This window comes from Coregonus clupeaformis, chromosome 23 (genome assembly GCF_020615455.1).
Source record: "Coregonus clupeaformis isolate EN_2021a chromosome 23, ASM2061545v1, whole genome shotgun sequence".
NCBI lineage: Eukaryota > Metazoa > Chordata > Actinopteri > Salmoniformes > Salmonidae > Coregonus > Coregonus clupeaformis.
In genome coordinates, this window is record NC_059214.1 from 46,296,067 (window position 1) to 46,317,602 (window position 21,536).

The window sequence follows — 21,536 nt, forward strand, 5'->3', positions numbered from 1 at the left end:
TAATGATGAATTGCATAAAATCATAAACTCTTTACATAGATATCTCTTTTCTCAAATTACATAGCGTTTACATTGCTAGGCATTACTAATCAAGCTCTGCACAAACAGACATCAATAGAGCACACAGATGATCGATAATCACGTTCATATTAATTATTAGAATATTACTTACGATTCTGTTTTAACATCAGTGATTCAGTGGTAAAGAAAAAAAAAAGGTGGGTGATGGGTAAACTATAAACTCCAGTGGGTGATTGAGATAAGACCAACAACATTTTTAGAACTGTGTTGTTTGCATTTTGATTGCATTTTAATGTAGGGGAGACAGGTCCTGTGGAGGTTCATATTGAAACATACAGTATCTTCTTTTAATAAATGACCTTACTTGTTTGATAAGATTAGTACAGATTTTCTCCGACCCCAAGTTTGGGAACCACTGTACTAACCTCTCTCTCTGCTTGCTTCCTCTCTCAATTCAATTTAATTCAAGGGGCTTTATTGGCATGGGAAACATATGTTTACATTGCCAAAGCAAGTTAAATGGATAAACAAAAGTGAAATAGAGCGTCTGCTAAATGACTAAAATGTAAATGTAAATGTAAATAAACAATAAAAAGTTTACAGTAAATATTACACTCACAGTTCCAAAAGAATAAAGACATTTCAAATGGCATAGTGTGCCTATATACAGTGTTATAACGATGTGCAAATAGTTAAAGTACAAAATTGAAAAAAAGTATCTATCTCCTCTTCTTCCTCCTCGGTGCATTGCAGCCTGCCTCAGCCTCACCACTGAGCGCCACATCACTGTCTGTCTCAGTAGCCTACTCTCTGTAAAGTAAAGTTATTATGAGAACTTAGTAGCCTATTTTTTGCTCCTGCTGAGGTAGGCTGCGTTTAATGTTAGCTTTTTACTTCAACCTTCTAACTGGCTAAGTAATACTAGCCAGAACCCTTTAACGTTAATGCAATAGAAGTCTCTGCTGGCAGCTAGCCACCTAACTGACTGACATATAAGCAACTTTTTATTTACCAGTTGTGCACTCATTCTCTGTAGACACAAAAGGAGTCGCCGGAAGGTTTTAAAATGGCCTTTTATCCGGCATCTCGGTGTCAGCAGCGTCTCTAGATGCCTAATTGAGCCGACTCCAAGCTGAAGTAGTTTCTTTCACGTCTCAGGCGGATAAAAGGCCTGTGTAGGAAGCCTGTGTTGCGAAAGGGCGGAGTTAGCCGTTTGAGAAAGTGGTGAATGTGCCGCTAAAAAGGCAAATCCGGGGGACACAGGCGAACATAATTAACAAACCACTGTTAATGATTCCACTCGTTTGCAAAGAGGGTAGGCGCGATTAGAACTCATTCAGATCAATAATATAACCGTTCTGAGCTTTGATCTACGCTGGGAGCAATATTTAGATGTTGACCCGTAATTTATCTTCTTTATTGTGTAAAAAATATATTTTCATTATAATATATTTTTTCAAATTAGAACAAACATTCTGTGTTTTCATAGTTACGGCCCTGCTAGTCTCCTCTTCCTGTTTGCCGTATGTGTGTCTGTTTGGTCTATGGAAATAAAGTGTGAATTGTATCCCTGTTTCCTACTGGTCATTTACGTCCTCTAACCGGGGCGCTTGGACAGTTGTACCTATAATCTAAACCGGCACCTCTTTCAGACACATGGTGGCGCTCTTTTTCAGACTGGTTTTGGATTTCTCCCTGACCACAATGGCTGCCATTTTCAGACCATTCTGGAACTTTGAGGGTTTATGACACAGCCCCTCTAGTAATTTAATAGGATCTCTATGCTCCTAATCATACCTGCCTTTATGACATCATCACATTCTGAACTCATCATGTCTCTATGACATTTTCACATTGTTACCTACCTTACCAGTGTGGTCATGACATATTGTAACATCCCCAAAGTGTAATTTATGATATAATCAATCCTGTGTCAACAAGGCAATTAATATAATGATAGTCAGAAACATTTCCACATTGCTTGAAAATAACAGAAAGGTTAGATGTTGTAATTTTAATATTCCTGCACATAAAATTGATTTAGAATGCATAAAATTACCATACGGCCTTCCAAAATAAAGCAAGGTAATAAAAGCCCAGATCTGGCCAGTGATGCACCATGGTAGACAGTCGCCAACAGCTCTCTAGGCAGACGGCAGGCAGATGGAATACATAATGCAGGAACAATAAAAAGATTCAATTCTCGTATTTCCATTCTCACTATGAGACAGAGAGAGAGAGAGAGAGAGAAAGAAAGAGAGAGCGTGAGAGACAGAGAGAAAGAGAGAGAGCGACAGAGGAAAAGAGAGAGAGAGAAAGAGTGTGTGCGTGTGCTTGTGCCGTGTGTGTGTGCATGCGTGCGTGCGTTTAGTCAGTGATGTGCCCAATAGAATCACCTCGCGTTCTGCTGATGTGAGACAATGCGTTATTAAATCAGTGTGGAACCTTCCTAGAAGCACTGTCACATAACTATGGAGATGAGATAGCTAAATGTGTTCATGTTTATATTCAGTACATTTACATGTGTTCTCTATGTGTTGTTGCACATTCAGATGTTACAATTAGACACATAGTTGTGCTAGATTAGACTGTGGCTGAGATCAAAGCCTCTTGGAGAAGCGGTTCGTGAATTTGGCAGCTCTCTGATACAAAAAGAGCAGAGAAGAGAGGGAGGTAAAGCCTTCCTCACCCACTGTAGGTCAGAATCTGCCTCCAAGGCCAAGGTTAGATGGAGTTTACAGACAATCCCACCTCTCTGTAGAGGGAAAGCTGTGGTGGTAAACTCAACTCCTCAGGGACAGCAGCAGTATTGCGGATTTTCATTCTTTCCCTTGACTTAAACACACACACACACACACACAAACATCAACCTTCCTGTAAGGGGAAAATTGACTTGTAAATGCAGCCCAGGGAGAAGGCAACAGTAACCACTGGGCAAAAACATTGGATCCACACACACACACACACACAATCTCATCTGCTTACGTCAAACATTGATGAAGTTGCTGCAGCTTTCTTTGGAGGAGATAGTGTTATAATGTACTTTACGTTTAACTTATGACTTGAATACACCAGTACGATGTAGGAAGCTTTGGCTCATTATCAGAAAAGTTGATCATAAGACTCCCACCAATAAAGTTGTGTCACAGCAAAGGTCAATTTGTCGCTTCTTGTGATCCTTTCCACTTGTTTCTCCTTAAAAACTCTAGCTCAAACTGTTGGTGTTGGTATTTAGAGCAAAACCACCACGTTTCAAGACAGGAAGAAACAACACAGATTTTTCACCAAGTACTATGAAATTATGTATTCAGTCCCTCCAGGATTTAGTGGGGATTTATTGTGATATTTGTGGGCAAAAATTATTGATTTTGGTGTGACTATTCGGACAATTTGCAAGGCAATTTGCAATGAATTTGTTGTGAAAATGCATTGATGTGATGTGATTGGTTGAAATTGCAAGCCCTCTTTTTTGTGCTGCGGTGATGGGTCAGTTTTATGCAATAATATTGCAATGATTTGACTGTTTTATGCGGAAATAGTGTGGTGATTGGTCAAATTTGCAAGCCCTCACATAATATGCAGGAAGTTGTTGATTTTGTAAAAGGAATCCCGGAGGGACCGCGTATTGGTCTTTAGGCACAGAGGCGGTAGAAAGATGTTACAAATAGAGATCTTTGCACAGAGCTGTACGGCTCCCCACTGGAGACCAGGGTTCAATCCCAGCATCCACTGTTTCTCCCACTTGCCTGTGTCCCCACCTCATGTCCTTACTGTCTGTCTGAGTGTTAGAACACCTCAAATGTGTTCAAGCACCCAAAGAAAAAGTGTAGAGAGATGTGCTGCCAGTCAGACATTTCATTGAAGATTTATCAAAGCAGCTAATAAAAATGCTAGAGGATCACGGTGGGCAGAAAGAGATTGAGGCGAGCTGTTAAAATATCACCGGAGGGAGCAACAATCAACGAGCAGACATTTACCCTCTTTCTTTAGCTATCTTTCTTCTTATCCAGCTCCTATGTTTAGTGCTTTGACTTTAGAGGGCCACCATGTCTCCCCAAGGCGTTTTTATTACTAACCCTTTATGAGTGTGTTAATTTCCCAATAGATCGATCTGTGGAACTCTTCAACTCAATCTGCTTTCTCATTTAGTCAGCCAACAATTGGTCAATGAATCTCTCTTTCTCCTCCTTCCTCCTTCCTCACTCCTTCCTTCCTTCGGTCTTCTCTCCCTTTTCCCTTCCTCACTCCCACCCAATGTCTCTCTCCCTCTCTTCCGCTGCTCTTACCACTCTTTCTCCACCTCCCCCTCTCCTCTCCTCTCCTCTCCCTCCCCTCCCCAGGTATCGTGTCGTTGATCTCCCTGGTGGTCCTTTCATATGACCGCTACAGTACCCTGACTGTATACAACAAGCGTGGTCCCAACTACCGCAAGCCCTTGCTGGCCGTGGGGGGCTCCTGGCTGTACTCCCTGATCTGGACGGTACCCCCCCTGTTGGGCTGGAGTAGCTATGACCTGGAGGGGGCCGGCACCAGCTGCTCCGTGTCCTGGACCCAGAGGACGGCTCAGTCCCACGCCTACATCATCTGTCTGTTCATCTTCTGCCTGGGTCTGCCCATCGTCATCATGGTCTACTGTTATTGTCGGCTGCTGTGGGCCATCAAACAGGTGGGTGTGTGGGTAGGGGTTCGGGGGGGGGGACTATAACCCCCTCATCCCAGAAGAGCGCAGGTAGATGGATGATGGGAGAGAGAGAGACAGAGACAGACGCGGAGAGAGTAAAGTATTGACATTGAGCGATGTACTAAAAGAGAGACGGAGCAAACGAAAGACAGAAAGAATGTGTGTGTTTGGAGATGTGAAAGAGTGAGTAATGCGTGTGTGTGTGTGTGTGTTTGTAGATGTGAAAGAGTGAGTAATGCGTGTGTGTGTGTGTGTGTGTTTGTAGATGTGAAAGAGTGAGTAATGCGTGTGTGTGTGTGTTTGGAGATGTGAAAGAGTGAGTAATGCGTGTGTGTGTGTGTTTGGAGATGTGAAAGAGTGAGTAATGCGTGTGTATGTGTGTTTGGAGATGTGAAAGAGTGAGTAATGCGTGTGTGTGTGTGTTTGTAGATGTGAAAGAGTGAGTAATGCGTGTGTGTGTGTGTTTGGAGATGTGAAAGAGTGAGTAATGCGTGTGTGTGTGTGTTTGGAGATGTGAAAGAGTGAGTAATGCGTGTGTGTGTGTGTGTTTGGAGATGTGAAAGAGTGAGTAATGCGTGTGTGTGTGTGTTTGTAGATGTGAAAGAGTGAGTAATGCGTGTGTGTGTGTGTTTGTAGATGTGAAAGAGTGAGTAATGCGTGTGTGTGTGTGTTTGTAGATGTGAAAGAGTGAGTAATGCGTGTGTGTGTGTGTTTGTAGATGTGAAAGAGTGAGTAATGCGTGTGTGTGTGTGTTTGGAGATGTGAAAGAGTGAGTAATGCGTGTGTGTGTGTGTTTGGAGATGTGAAAGAGTGAGTAATGTGTGTGTGTGTGTGTTTGGAGAGCCCTCCAAATTGAATTGAATCTGACTCACTATTGAGATCAATTTCAGAACTATACCCACAACTAAACTAAACCCTTATTGTGTTTTAATCCAGATTAGTGTGATCCATGCACCTGCCCATGCATGTTATTCTGGGGGTCAATTAACTCCAAGATCACCTCCTAGAACACCTAGTGAGTCTGGAAAAGGAGGTCATTTCAACTAGGGCTGGGAATTGCCAGGGACCTTACGATACGATATTACCATGATACTTAGGTGCCGATACGATATGTATTGCGATTCTCACGATTCTATATGTATTACGATTTGATACTGTGATTTTATTGCAATTTGATGTTACAAAAATATTGCTCATTATATGTCTGCTGCAGAGAGACAAGAGAAAGCATGAGAAAATTAGTTTTGATCAGTAATGGAAATAAAAGTGGTGAAAACTTGTTGGCTCACTATTTAAAGTTATAGGATGAAAAATACCAGAGTTTTGGCACAGGTACAGCCGACTAGCGCTAGCTAACGCTACCCATTGCTGCGGGAAGTAGTTTGGGGGTGCTGTATTATTATTTTTTAATTAATATTATTATTATTTTTTCGATTTTTCAGGGGGAGCTGCAGCACCCTCAGCACCCCTATTTCCCAGGGCTATGACGCTCCCTAACAATAAAAAAACGTTTTTTTAAAAATACAAATCGATACTTGGAGTCAAACTATCGAAATAATATCATCCCAAATAATATTGCGATATGTAACTGTATCGATTTTCCCCATCACTAATTTCAAGCTTGTTATTTTATCCTCCATTACTTGGTGTTTCTACATTTACAATCAGAATGGCCGTTTGGCTTGAGTTCAGGACACCTCCAAGATACCTTCTCAAATCAAATCCAATCAAACCAAATCAAATTGTATTTGTCACATACACGTGTTTAGCAGATGTTATAGCGGGTGTAGCGAAATGCTTGTGCTTCTAGCTCCGACAGTGCAGTAATATCTAACAAGTAATATCTAACAATTTTACAACATATACCTAATACACACAAAAACTAGTAAGGAATGGAATTTAAGAAAATATACATATATGGACAAGCAATGACAGAGCAGCATGGACTAAGATACAGTAGAATATTATAGAATAGAAGGCAGTATATACATATGAGATGAGTAGTGCAAGATATGTAAACATTATTAAAGTGACTGTAAACATTATTAGTGACTAGTGTTCCATTTATTAAAGTGGCCAGTGATTTCAATAGGCAGCAGCAGCCTCTAATGTGCTAGTGATGGCTATTGTAGCTCAATTGGTAGAGCATGGCGCTTATAACGCCAAGGTAGTGGGTTCGATCCCCGGGACCACCCATACGTAAAAATGTACGCACACATGACTGTAAGTCGCTTTGGATAAAAGCGTCTGCTAAATGGCATATTATATTATTATATTATATTTAACAGTATGATGGCCTTGAGATAAAACCAGTTTTTCATTCTCTCGGTCCCAGCTTTGATGCACCTGTACTGACCTCGCCTTCTGGATGATAGCGGGGTGAACAGGCAGTGGCTCGGGTGGTTGATGTCCTTGATGATCTTTTTGGCCTTCCTGTGACATCGTGTGACATTGCCCCCGATAATGCGTTCGGCAGACCGCACCACCCTCTGGAGAGCCCTGCGGTTGCGGGCGGTGCAGTTGCCGTACCAGGTGGTGATACAGCTCGACAGGATGCTCTCAATTGTGCATCTGTAAAAGTTTGTGAAGGTTTTAGGTGCCAAGACAAATTTCTTCAGCCTCCTGAGGTTGAAGAGGCTCTGTTGCGCCTTCTTCACCACACTGTCTACGTGGGTGGACCATTTCAGTTTGTCGGTGATGTGTACGCCAAGGAACTTGAAGCTTTCCACCTTCTCCACTGCGGTCCCGTCGATGTGGATAGGGGGGTGCACCCTCTGCTGTTTCCTGAAGTCCACGATCATCTCCTTTGTTTTGTTGACGTTGAGTGAGAGGTTATTTTCCCGGCACCACACTCCCAGAGCCCTCACCTCCTCCCTGTAGGTGGTCAAGTCATTGTTGGTAATCAAGCCTACTACTGTTGTGTCATCTGCAAACTTGATGATTGAGTTGGAGGCGTACTTGGCCACGCAGTCATGGGTGAACAGGGAGTACAGGAGGGGGCTGAGCACGCACCCTTGTGGGGCCCCAGTGTTGAGGATCAGCGAAGTGGAGATGTTAATTCCTACCTTCACCACCTGGGGGCGGCCCGTCAGGAAGTCCAGGGCCCAGTTGCACAGGGCGGGGTTCAGACCCAGGGCCTCAAGCTTGATGATGAGGTTGGAGGGTACTATGGTGTTGAATGCTGAGCTATAGTCAATTAACAGCATTCTTACATAGGTATTCCTCTTGTCCAGATGGGATAGGGCAGTGTGCAGTGTGATGGCGATTGCATTATCTGTGGATCTATTGGGGCGGTAAGCAAATTGAAGTGGGTCTAGGGTAACAGGTAAGGTAGAGGTGATATGATCCTTGACTAGTCTCTCAAAGCACTTCATGATGACAGAGGTGAGTGCTACAGGGCAATAGTCATTTAGTTCAGTTACCTTTGCTTTCTTGGGTACAGGAACAATGGTGGCCATCTTGAAGCATGTGGTAACAGCAGACTGGGAAAGGGAGAGATTGAATATGTCCATAAACACACCAGCCAGCTGGTCTGCACATGCTCTGAGGACGCGGCTAGGGATGCCGTCTGGGCCGGCAGCCTTGCGGGTGTTAACATGCTTAAACGTCTTAATCACGTCAGCCACAGAGAATGAGAGGCCACAGTCCTTGGTAGTGGGCCTCGTCAGTGGCACTGTGTTATCCTCAAAGCGGGCGAAGAAGGTGTTTAGCTTGTCTGGAAGCGAGACGTCGGTGTCAGCGACGTGGCTGGTTTTCCTTTTGTAGTCCGTGATTGTCTGTAGACCCTGCCACATACGTCTCGTGTCTGAGCTGTTCAATTGCGACTCCACTTTGTCTCTATACTGATGTTTTGCCAGTTTAATTGCCTTGCGGAGTGAGTAGCTACACTGTTTGTATTCTGCCATATTCCCAGTCACCTTGCCATGGTTGAATGAGGTGGTTCGCTCTTTCAGATTGGTGTGAATGCTGCCATCTATCCACGGTTTCTGGTTAAGGTAGGTTTTAATAGTCACAGTGGGCACAACATCACCTATACACTTCCTGATAAACTCAGTCAACATTTCAGTGTATTCGTCTAAATTATTTTCGGAAGCTACCAGGAACATATCCCAGTCCACGTGATCAAAACAATCTTGAAGCGTGGAATCTGATTGGTCAGACCAGCATTGAATAGTCCTTAGCACAGGTATTTCCTGTTTGAGTTTCTGCCTATAGAAAGGGAGGAGCAAAATGGAGTCGTGGTCAGATTTGCCCGAAAGGAGGGCAGGCTAGGGCCTTATAACCATCCCGGAAGTTCAAATAGCAATGGTCGAGGATTTTGGCAGCGCGAGTACAACAGTCGATATGTTGATAGAACTTCGGCAGCCTAGTCCTCAAATTTGCTTTGTTAAAATCCCCAGCTACAATAAATGCAGCCTCAGGATATGTGGTTTCCAGTTTGCATAAAGTCCATTGAAGTTCTTTGAGGGCCGTCGTGGTATCTGCTTGAGGGGGGATATACACGGCTGTGACTCTAACCAAATAAAATTATCTTGGGAGATAATACGTTCGGCATTTGATTGTGAGGTATTCTAGGTCGGGTGAACAAAAGGACTCGAGTTCCTGTATGTTACTACAATTACACCATGAGTCGTTAATCATGAAACACACACCTCCGCCCTTTGCTTCCCGGAGAGATATTTATTCCTGTCTGCGCGATGAACTGAGAACCCCTCTGGCTGGACCGATTTCGACAGAATATCCCAAGAGAGCCATGTTTCCGTGAAACAAAGTATGTTACAGGCCTTGATGTCTCTCTGGAAAAAAATCCTTGCCCGGAGTTCGTCGATCTTGTTAACCAAAGACTGAACATTAGCCAGTAGTATACTTGGAAGCGGTGGGTGGTGTGCGCGCCTCCTAAGTCGAACCAGCAGGCCTCTCTGAGTGCCTTTCCTCCGCCGGCGATGTTTAGGGTCAGCCACTGGAATCAGTTCAGTTGCCCTGGGGAGAGCAAACAAAGGATCTGCTTCGGGAAAGTCGTATTCCTGGTCGTAATGCTGGTGAGTTACCACTGCTCTGATATCCAATAGTTTTCCCCGGCTGTATGTAATGATACAAAACACTTTCTGAGCTAATAATGTAAAGAATAATACATAAAAAAACAAAATACTGCAAAGTTTCCTAAGAGCTAGTCGCAAGGCCGCCATCTTCGTCGGCGCCAACCAGTAAACATCTCTGGGTGGATTAATGCTGCCAAAACAAATGTTCAAGTGAAGCTGTGTAAATATTGCCCCAGCCTCAGCTAGTGTGTGTAGTTGACGTGTGAGGGTTTGGGTTAAGGGACATTTCTCAGTGTAGGTTCGAACTGAAGAAGACTGTTAAGCCGAAACGTCTGTGTATGCGATCCTGATGCCAACCCATCACACTTTAATGCACCTCAGATAGAGCCAGGGCCAGGAATGAGTGAATGAGGGGGTTAGCTGAGTGCTGGCTGGATTACCAAATACCAATCTGTTTAGTGGGACTCGGAGTCCCGGACTCACAACCAGCAGCTTTCACAAAACTCTAAGCCACTCCAAGTGAGCGCAGGCAAATGCCCTGAGAAACATGTGAGCATGTACAGTGGCTTGCGAAAGTATTCACCCCCCTTGGCATTTTTTCTATTTTGCTGCCTTACAACCTGGAATTAAAATTGATTTTTGGGGGGTTTGTATCATTTGATTTACACAACATGCCTACCACTTTGAAGATGCAAAAGATGTTTATTGTAAAACAAACAAGAAATAAGACAAAAAAACAGCAATTACAGCTGCAAGTCTCTTGGGATATGTCTCTATAAGCTTGGCACATCTAGCCACTGGGATTTTTGCCCATTCTTCAAGGCAAAACTGCTCCAGCTCCTTCAAGTTGGATGGGTTCCGCTGGTGTACAGCAGTCTCAATTGGATTGAGGTCTGGGCTTTGACTTGGCCATTCCAAGACATTTAAATGTTTCCCCTTAAACCACTCAAGTGTTGTTTTAGCAGTATGCTTAGGGTCATTGTCCTGCTGGAAGGTGAACCTCCGTCCCAGTCTCAAATCTCTGGAAGACTGAAACAGGTTTCCCTGAAAAATGTCCCTGTATTTAGCGCCATCCATCATTCCTTCAATTCTGACCAGTTTCCCAGTCCCTGCCGATTAAAAACATCCCCACAGCATGATGCTGCCACCACCATGCTTCACTGTGGGGATGGTGTTCTTAGGGTGATGAGAGGTGTTGGGTTTGCGCCAGACATAGCATTTTCCTTGATGGTCTCATCTGACCAGAGTACCTTCTTCCATATGTTTGGGGAGTCTCCCACGTGCCTTTTGGCTAACAGCAAACGTGTTTGCTTATTTCTTTCTTTAAGCAATGGTTTTTTTCTGAGCACTCTTCCGTAAAGCCCAGCTCTGTGGAGTGTACGGCTTAAAGTGATCCTATGGACAGATACTACAATCTCAGCTGTGGAGCCTTGCAGCTCCTTCAGGGTTATCTTTGGTCTCTTTGTTGCCTCTCTGATTAATGCCCTCCTTGCCTGGTCCGTGAGCTTTGGTGGGCGGCCCTCTCTTGGCAGGTTTGTTGTGGTGCCATATTCTTTCCATTTTTTAATAATGGATTTAATGGTGCTCTGTGGGATTTTCCAAGTGTGTGATATTTTTTTATAACCCAACCCTGATCTATACTTCTCCACAACGTTGTCCCTGACCTGTTTGGAGAGCTCCTTGTTCTTCATGGTGCCGCTTGCTTGGTGGTGCCCCTTGCTTAGTGGTATTGCAGACTCTTGGGCCTTTCAGAACAGGTGTATACAGTGGCGGCTCCTGAAAAAATTCTCAGGAGGGGCAATTTTTCTGATGATTTAGGTGACCTACACACATTTTAAAAAAGATATGTCCAGCAACAACATGAAGACAGGGGCAGCATATAAGTCAATACCAGAAGCATTTATTGACTGATCTGGGGAGATGGATTCCAGTTTCTGTGACAGATTATAAATAATCTCTGATGCCTTTGTTATATTAGCTTTTGGTTGAATGTACTGTCGTAGTAAATATATAATGTTATAGCTTGGTCTGACTAAAATCTTGTGCATGACCCATTTTGTGTTGGGCGTTTGTTTTCAATCAATGCTGTTCCTATCCTATAACAATGGACAAAAGAGTCCTATCTTGTCAGCCTTGTCAGCAGGTGGCCAAGGACAACACCCACGCCATAGGTCTCTCAGTTCTTCCAACTCACGAGTTCTTGCTCTGAGGACACACACACACACACACACACACATCATCACTGATAACACACACACACACACACATCATCACTGTTAAACACACACACACACACACACAAAAATCCCCTCTCTTTAGGCTGAACATTTGAAGACAGAGAACCCGACTCAGAGCCAATGCAACAGTGGTGTATATATACTGAGATCATGTGACAGATCATGTGACACTTAGATTGCACACAGGTGGACTTTATTTAACTAATTATGTGACTTCTGAAGGTAATTGGTTGCACCAGATCTTATTTACGGGCTTCATAGCAAAGGGGGTGAATACGTATGCATGCACCACTTTTCCGTAATTTTTTTTAACGATTTTTTTTTTAACAAGTTATCTTTTTCATTTCACTTAACCAATTTTGACTATTTTGTGTATGTCCATTACATGAAATCCAAATAAAAATCAATTTAAATTACAGGTTGTAATGCAACAAAATAGGAAAAACGCCAAAGGGGATGAATACTTTTGCAAGGCACTGTACATGCATGAACGTACATGCACACATACTCTCTGTAGTTTCTGGCGTGACTTTTCGTTTTTTTGCTGTGAATGTGTGTGTTGTTAGTCAGTGTTGGGGAGTAGTGAACTACATTTAGGTCAACTAGAAATGTACTACATTTTGCAGTTGCTTGGTGGTACTGTAGTTTAACTTAATTCAAATCTTGGTAGTGTTTTCAGTAGTTAATTAATTGTGTAGTGGTGTAGCTATCTACTGGAACTACACACAACTTTTTTGCACAAAATAATAAGCTATGGGTGAAGTTGGCAAGATATTCATTTATTTTCCCACATCAGACCTGCCTAATTCTCACTTGACACATCGTTTTTGTGTTTAATAGGCAAAATTACACATTCTGTTAACGTATGACCCCAAAGAAATTTGTTATTGCAATTTGTATTCTATGACATTTCGGATGTACTGTCACGTTCGTTGTATAAAGGATTGGACCAAGGTGCAGCGTGGTATGCGTACATGTTTAATATATTAAAGAAACACTTGACAAAATAACAAAAGCAACTGAACGTGAAGTTCTAACCGCTAACAGCAACAAGCCTAAACAGAAACAAGATCCCACAACTAAAGGTAGGCAAAATGGCTGCCTAAGTATGATCCCCAATCAGAGACAACGATCGACAGCTGCCTCTGATTGGGAACCACACCCGGCCAACATAGAAATATAATAAAATAGATTCTATCCAAATCACACCCCGACCTAACCAAACAGAGAATACAGGTGATCTCTAAGGTCAGGGCATGACATGTAAATTTTTTCAAGAAGTAGTTTGGATGTAGTGAACTACTTTTTCAAAGTAACTTTAGTTAAGTAAACTATATTTTTCTTAAGGGTAGCTTTAGTGTCGTTTAAATTCCAGTGTGACGTAATTGGTAGCTTGGTAAACTAAGTTTTCAGAGTAGCATCCCCAACAATGTTGTTAGTCACTGATTCCTCGCTTTAACCCCGCCTCCGCTTTAACCCCGCCTCTAAATAATTCCTTTCTTCTGTTAGGACTTCCTCTGATAAGAATAAGTAGCTTTCACTAAAGGTGTCTTGCTCACGCAATTACCGCACTGTGGGGCTCAGTGGACAAATTAATTTGAGTCTGCAACATTACTCAACAGCATCCCCATGGATGGTCAGGGTCACTGCATGGTGTCAAGAACTGACCAATCGACGATGAATACAGCTGTTCTGCTATTAGAGCAGTATTTACGTTGCCCCTGACGACTCATCTTGAATTTACTTCCGCTGCTCTATTGATCGTTCCATACATCAGTGTTAACCTGCCATCCTAGAAGTAATTTGTGCTGACGTCAAAATGACGTGATTCATGATTCCTGTAGGCCAGCTCTGGCCCAACCCATCGGTGTCTGGGACCAATCAGAACGGTCAGAATGTGTTTGCATTCTCAAAGAGTTGGGGAGGAGAGCAAAATCAATCCTTGCTATAGGTTATCATATTGACGTTCCGTTAGCGGAGTATCACTGATCAATGATTTGGAGGAAACTAAACCGTAGTCGTACTCGCAGCATGTTGCCTTTTTACCTTTGGTATTGTTTAGGCCTATTCTAAAGGTTATTTACAATACAAGATTACAATAATATAAAGACAATGTATGTCAACATCCAACCCTGTCCGAACCTGTTTGGATAATGCGTTGCGCCATTCGGAGATGCACTTTGTAGCCTACTCTGTAACTTAAGCCTGTTTCTGTTTTTTGTACTGTGCATTAGGGGCCACGTGTAATTTTTATGTATACTGTGCAATAATTGTATTGTGTACACACATAGAGATACGCAACTCGTTTGTGTGGTGTCTTTTCTAGGGATGGGAGAGATTCTCTGAATATTTGTTTGTACGGCTGTGGACAGGTCGAGGTTATCCGGACAGTAGCCAATTATGTCTTATGTATGTGACCAATAACATTTGATTTTATGTTATTTAAATTGTTGGATAACAAAAGTAGGCTGTGATGGTGAGAGTGTAAAACTATTGACTATAAAAGTGTGATGTTTTCTGTCAATGTATACAGCTTGTGTCATAACAGGAGATCCAAGGCAGGTTGGATTCATTTGCATGCAGGGAGGGACCAGGGAATCTGGTCACAATACTGACAAAGCAGGCAGATAAGAGACATTCAGTGGGCAGATAAGATACATTTTATTACCATGTGTAGATGCAACAGATCTCGATCAGATAGTGATAAGAACATCTTGCAAATACTCTGGGTGGCCATTTGATTAATTGTTCAACAGTCTTTTGGCTTGGGGTTAGAAGCTGTTAAGGAGCCTTTTGGACCTAGACTTGGCGCTCCGGTACCGCTTGCCGTGCGGTAGCAGAGAGAACAGTCTATGACTTGGGTGATTGGAGTCTTTGACAATTTTTTGGGCCTTCCTCTGACACCGCCTAGTATAGAGGTCCTGGATGGCAGGGAGCTTGGCCCCAGTGATGTACTGGGCTGTACACACTACTACCCTCTGTAGCGCCTTACGGTCGGATGCCGAGCAGTTGCCAGACCAGGCGGTGATGCAACCGGTCAGGATGCTCTCGACAGTGCAGCTGTAGAACTTTTTGAGGATCTGGGGACCAATACCAAATCTTTTCAGTCTCCTGAGAGGGAAAAGGCATTGTCGTGCCCTCTTTACAACCTTCTTGGTGTGTTTGGACCATGATAGTTTGTTGGTGATGTGGACACCAAGGACCTTGAAACTCTCGACCCGCTCCACTACAGCCCTGTTGATGTGAATGGGGGCGTGTTCTGCCCTCCTTTTCCTGTAGTCCACGACTATCTCATTTGTCTTGCTCACATTGAGGGAGAGGTTGTTGTCCTGGCACCACACTGCCAGGTCTCTGACCTCCTCCCTATAGGCTGTCTCTTCGTTGTTGGTGATCAGGCCTACCACCATTGTGTCGTCAGCAAACTTCACGATGGTGTTGGAGTCGTGCTTGGCCACACAGTCGTGGGTGAACAGGGAGTACAGGAGGGGACTAAGCACGCATCCCTGAGGGGCCCCCGTGTTGAGGATCAGCGTGGCAGATTAAACCTTGCCTGAGACCAGAATGCCTTAGGCATTAGCTCAATAGATTAACACACTGGGTTCGAACCTTGTCGGTCACAAGGGGTCTGTTTATGTGCACGTTCTCATTCTCAGTTGAACGGCGAACAGGATGGAGAGAGAGGGGAAGTGCCTTAATCCTCTGAAATTGAGGAATGAGAATAGAATCTCTTTCTCTCTTCATCTCTCCCTCTCTCTACTGTCCCTTTCGTTCTTTGGGCTGACAGGGAGCGTGGGGGGAGATGGATGGAGCGTCAGGCATTCCATTGCTGAAATGGGAGGTTAGCGGCACAGAACGGATGGACTGATTATCACTGTCTCTCTGTGGGTTAGGACAGAAGCCCTCAGGCAGAACAATGAGCATGCTGCAGGATTGGGGCACAACCAGAGAAAGGGAGAGAAAGAGAGAGGGAGGGAGGGAGGGAGATATCAGGTGAATGAGATAGACAGCGTGAGAAAGTTAGAGATATTAGACCTGAGCAGATTGTGTGCTCACCCCCAGGGACTCTGTCGTGTCTAAGAGGACTTCTATTAAACTCTCACCTTATCGCCACCATGCTGTTTCAGCTCAAACACACACACACACACACACACACACAGTCCCTCTTACCTGCCTCCCTATCGTAATACTATTCCCTCCTCAATATACACATTTATCAAACGTATTAGAGTCCAGAGTCTTACGGTACATTAGGTGTGTGTGTGTGTGTGTGTGTGTGGTGTCCAGAGGATTGACAATAACAAACAGCAAACAAATACAGAAAACAGCAAACAAATGTCTATTTGGACAAAATACTATTTTAGTCTGTCCCTGGGGTGAAAACACATTCTCTCCTCCTCTCTCTCCTCCTCCTATTCCCTTCCCCCTTCCTCTTCTTCTCTCCTCCTCTTCCTCTTCCCTTCTCCCTTCCTCTCTCCCCTCTTCTTCTCTCTCCTCCTCCTCTTCCCTTCCCCCTTCCTCTCCCCCCTCTTCTTCTCTCTCCTACTCCTCTCCTCTTCCCTTCCCCCTTCCTCTCTCCCCTCTTCCTCTCTCTCCTACTCCTCTCCTCTTCCCCCTTCCTCTCTCCTCTTCTTCTCTCCTCCCCTCACTCACTCTCTCCTGTCTCTAGGTGGGTAAGATCCGTAAGACGGCGGCGCGGCGGAGAGAGCACCACATCCTGTTTATGGTGCTGACCACGGTGGTGTGTTACATACTGTGCTGGATGCCCTACGGCGTGGTGGCCATGATGGCCACATTCGGCCGGCCCGGCATCATCACCCCCGTGGCTGCCGTGGTGCCCTCCCTCCTGGCCAAGAGCAGCACCGTCATCAACCCCCTCATCTACATCCTCATGAACAAACAGGTGAGGCAGCAGGGGGTTGTTTGTGGAGGGGAGAGGATGGGGTAGTAGTGTGTATGTGGTGTGCTTGGTAATGTATGTGTGTGCATGTGTTAGTCTTGTCGGTAATCTAAGGCCGGGATTCAATCCGATTGCGCATTGTTGAGGATGTGGCTTTTAAAGGCAATGTTTCTGATTGCATTCACGCTAAACGCTGAGAGGTCGGCTCAATTGGAAATTACCTTTAAATGGCGCATTGTCGACACAGATTGAATCCTGACCTAAGTCTTTAGAACTCCACACAGATCCTTTGTACATGTACAACTTCTTTATTTACATGGTAAAAAAAGAACAATGAATGAACAACAATTTAATTTTATCCAAACAGTCAACTTAAATACTTTTTCAAGTTGAATAAAAAACCTGTAAATGACTAATCAAAAGGCTGAAAATGAAATAGGCTTTTTAATAACACATTGGTCATGATGAATCCCCCACTCTCTCTCTACCTCTCCTCTCGGCCTTTGTTCAAAGCCCTCTTAGAAATCTCAGAGGACAACTTACAAGGCTCCAACTTAAAAGCTGTGAAATGTTTCCATTTCAAAGTCAGTATTGCGGCGCTGCGAATCTCCACCGTACAGAAAAGGATGCGAGCGAGATAAAAAATGTATTCATATATAGTATTCATTTATTATATCTGCGTCCATGTTGTCCATGGGTTTCTAACCATATGGTTCAAGAAAAAATAGCCAAATTAATGAAAAAAAGCATCTAATCAACAAGGGAATCATCTTCAATTAACTGCAACCAGTTTGACGCCAAAACATTGACAACAAATACATATTGACATAGTAAAATAAATAAAAGTGTGTAAAAAAGTAAAATTCATGTTGAAACCCAAATAAGAGATGTGGTCTTCTATAGCTCAATTGGTAGAGCATGGCGCTTGTAACGCCAGGGTAGTGGGTTCGATCCCCGGGACCACCCATACATAAAAATTTATGCACACATGACTGTAAGTCGCTTTGGAAAGAAGCGTCTGCGAAATGGCATATTATTATTAACCCTCATATTAAACACCAATGGTATTCACCAAGTTCATGGTTTATACTTAGGATAATGTTTTACAGCTGTCATTCTTTTTATATATATCTTATTAAATTATTTAATATATGTTACATGTGATAAGGGATGAATCAGAGATTATAAGCCTACCAGAAGAGCTAAATGCCTTTTATGCTTGCTTCGAAGCAAGCAACACTGAAGCATGCATGAGAGCATCAGCTGTTCCGGACGACTGTGTGATCACGCTCTTTGTAGCCGATGTGAGCAAGACCTTTAAACAGGTCAACATTCACAATGCCGCGGGGCCAGACGGATTACCAGGACGTGTACTCAGAGCATGCGCGGACAAACTGGCAAGTGTCTTCACTGACATTTTCAACCTGTCCCTTACCGAGTCTGTAATACCTACATGTTTCAAGCAGACCACCATAGTCCCGGTGCCCAAGAAAGCGAAGGTAACCTGCCTAAATGACTACCGCCCCGTAGCACTCACGTCGGTAGCCATGAAGAGCTTTGAAAGGCTGGTCATGACTCACATCAACACCATTATCCCGGAAACCCTAGACCCACTCCAATTCGCATACCCCCCCCAACAGATCCACAGATGACGCAATCTCAATTGCACCCCACACTGCCTTTTCCCACCTGGACAAAAGGAACACCTACAGTATGTGAGAATGCTGTTCACTGACTACAGCTCAGCGTTCAACACCATAATGCCCACAAATGCTCATCACTAAGCTATGGACCCTGGGACTAAACAACTCCCTCAACACTGGGTCCCTTCAGGGGTGCGTGCTTAGTCCCCTCCTGGACTCCCTGTTCACCCATGACTGCGTGGCCAAGCACGACTCCAACACCATCATTAAGTTTGCTGACGACACAACAGTGGTAGGCCTGATCACCGACAACAATGAGACAGCCTATAGGGAGGAGGTCAGAGACCTGGCAGTGTGGTGCCACGACAACAACCTCTCCCTCAATGTGAGCAAGACAAAGGAGCTGATTGTGGACTAGAGGAAAAGGAGGGCCGAACAGGCCCCCATTAACATCAACGGGGCTGTAGTGGAGCGGGTCGAGAGTTGGTGTCCACACCTTGGTGTCCACATCACCAACAAACTGTCATGGTCCAAACACACCAAGACAGTCGTGAAGAGGGCACGACTACACCTTTTCCCCCTCAGGAGACAATCCTGACCGGTTGCATCACCGCCTGGTATGGCAACTGCTCGGCATCTGACCGTAAGGCGCTACAGAGGGTAGTGCGTATGGCCCAGTACATCACTGGGGCCAAGCTTCCTGCCATCCAGGACCTATATACTAGGCGGTGTCAGAGGAAGGCCCAAATATTTGTCAAAGTCTCCAGTCACCCAAGTCATACATTAGTTAATTTAGTAAATATTTTCTTAACTCTATTTCTTGAACTGCATTGTTGGTTATGGACTTGAAAGTAAGCATTTCACGGTAAGGTCTACACCTGCAAAATTTGATTTTATTTGATACACTGTGTGAGAGAGACTCTTCCAGACAGATTCACCAAAGCCTTGTTCCACTCTTAGATCTCTTGGCCCTACACAGCAGTGCGCCTTTTTCCTTAAAGCCATGTCTTAATGAGATGTCAGATCTGGCTCAAAATATTTTATTTCCATTAGGTGTGATATTTTTCTTGCCTGTGGTGTAACAGCTATTCGGAACCACGCTTGCGTGCTGAGTAACCTTGCCTGAGACCTGAAGACTTGCGTTAGCTACCCGAGCTACTGCCAAGGCTTTATTTATTTTTATTTAACCTTTATTTTAGCAGGGAGTCACATTGAGACCAAGGCCTCTTTTCCAAGGGAGCCCTGCATGAACACAATTTATAAAAATGTACAACATTCAACGTGAAAAAAAAACATACAATACTACAAGCAATTAAAAAAATTGCAAAGAGCCATCAGAGTTCCCCTCACACAGACACAGTCCTCACATCAAAGATTTAAAAACAGCTCTAACTCTAAATGGTATTCCTGTTCAGTCTCTCTTCTGTCACCTGAATACAACAACAGATGCCTCAGTTTATCCCAAGCAGCGTTTGTCTGCCATGTTTACAACTGGATAAATTCATTTCTGCAACCCTGGTTAAGCATTGTTCCTGGAGCAAGGGCACAGCAACACGTTACAGAATAACAAACGCTAATACACAAACACACATCTCTTATTTGTGTTCGGTCACTGACTGCCAATGTCAACCCCTCCCAGTTGTCCCTGGCCAGGGAATGGTCACTAGCTGGCCATTACACAGAGGACTACAGTGACAAATAGGTGAGATGGACAACAAGTACATGATCTGTTTGGTTTAATTGGGTCAGCTGGGGATAAAGGTGAAGCTTAGTAGTTGTAAGCGGATTTGTGGTTGGAAAGCACTGAGCCTCCGCTGTCCATTCTAGCATGGCCAGATAGTGATCCTGTAGAATTACATATAGAGCCCAATAGGATGAACTATTAGGATAGGTCTCTGAGAAAACCCCCATCTCCTTTCCTTCACACACACACACACACGCGCGCGCGCGCTGGCGATAGCTAGCTGAAATGTACTGCAGGCAAGTCTGGCACAGAGTCAGGGTAAATAAGAAAACCCATTAAAACACAGGAGTGAGTCTGGAGATATTACTGCTTTAAATCCCTGCCACGATAAGAAAAGGTCTCCTGCTGCAAGCTCAGGCAAAATAGTAATTTTAGACCAATATTGGAGTATTGAGTCAAAATGACACATGATGAATGATAGGCTTAAAGTAGAACTAGACTATGCTCTGCTGTATGCCTGGGAGGCAGTCCAGCTACTGAACCCTGCTGGACTGGAACCCTCATTCACTTGACTCCATCAAATGGTACATAGTCAGGGTAGTGCTCGTAGAGTGGACTGCCCTAAGGAGAGGTTTGACCATGACAGTGGGAGGTGGTGTGATTTACATTCAAAGTGACAGGTCAATCATCGCAGTAGCTACAGCTGCTTTTAAAGAGACGTCAGAGAAAGGGCGTTGGTTCAATTGCCTTTTGGCATGGGGTGGACACTGGACAGTATGGGAGTTTGACTAGTGACCTCTCCTACTCACCACTAACAGAACACGGGACGGTTTGAGCTATGGGCTGATTAGCAGCCTTCTTTTTTCTCAACTATTAAACAATTAAATAAGCAATAAAAAAATTTAACAATGACACTGCAGTTAAATAGATGGCATATGTGAATTATCAGTCCGTGGGTGTTTTGAAAGGCAACCCAGTGTTAATTTGGCCACTAGGCACAGGGTTATAGCTGTTTTGAGAATGTGTTATGAGTCCCTTCTCTTACCCCCTAGCGCCTATCCCCTAGCCTCTCATCCTTTGGTATTCACAGACCTTAAAAGGACTTCATTGTATTGGATTAAGTCCAAGAATGGGCAACCAATGTGTTTTCCAGGGTTTGGTACCCAACTACCCGCCAGCTATGCCCTTGATGTGGCAGCCAGTCACCAGCCAGTCAGCCAGTCTTAAAGTGCTAAGTGGGGAGTGTGACAATCTGTTTATTGGTAAGTGGTCCCGTACAGTCAAGCTTGGGGATTGGACAGGAGAATGACTGGGCATAAAGCGCAGCACAAGCA

The 21,536-nt window shown here is 44.0% G+C and overlaps 1 protein-coding gene across 1 annotated transcript in view; it reads left to right on the plus strand.

The window, feature by feature from the left end:
* The window catches only part of tmtops2b (teleost multiple tissue opsin 2b), a 37,102-nt gene that overhangs the window by 10,430 nt on the left and 5,136 nt on the right, over positions 1-21,536 (plus strand). Inside the window, exons 2-3 of the mRNA XM_041843930.2 lie at positions 4,362-4,687; positions 16,645-16,878. Of these exons, the coding sequence (XP_041699864.2) occupies positions 4,362-4,687; positions 16,645-16,878 (560 nt within the window). The remainder of the gene's footprint in view (positions 1-4,361; positions 4,688-16,644; positions 16,879-21,536) is intronic.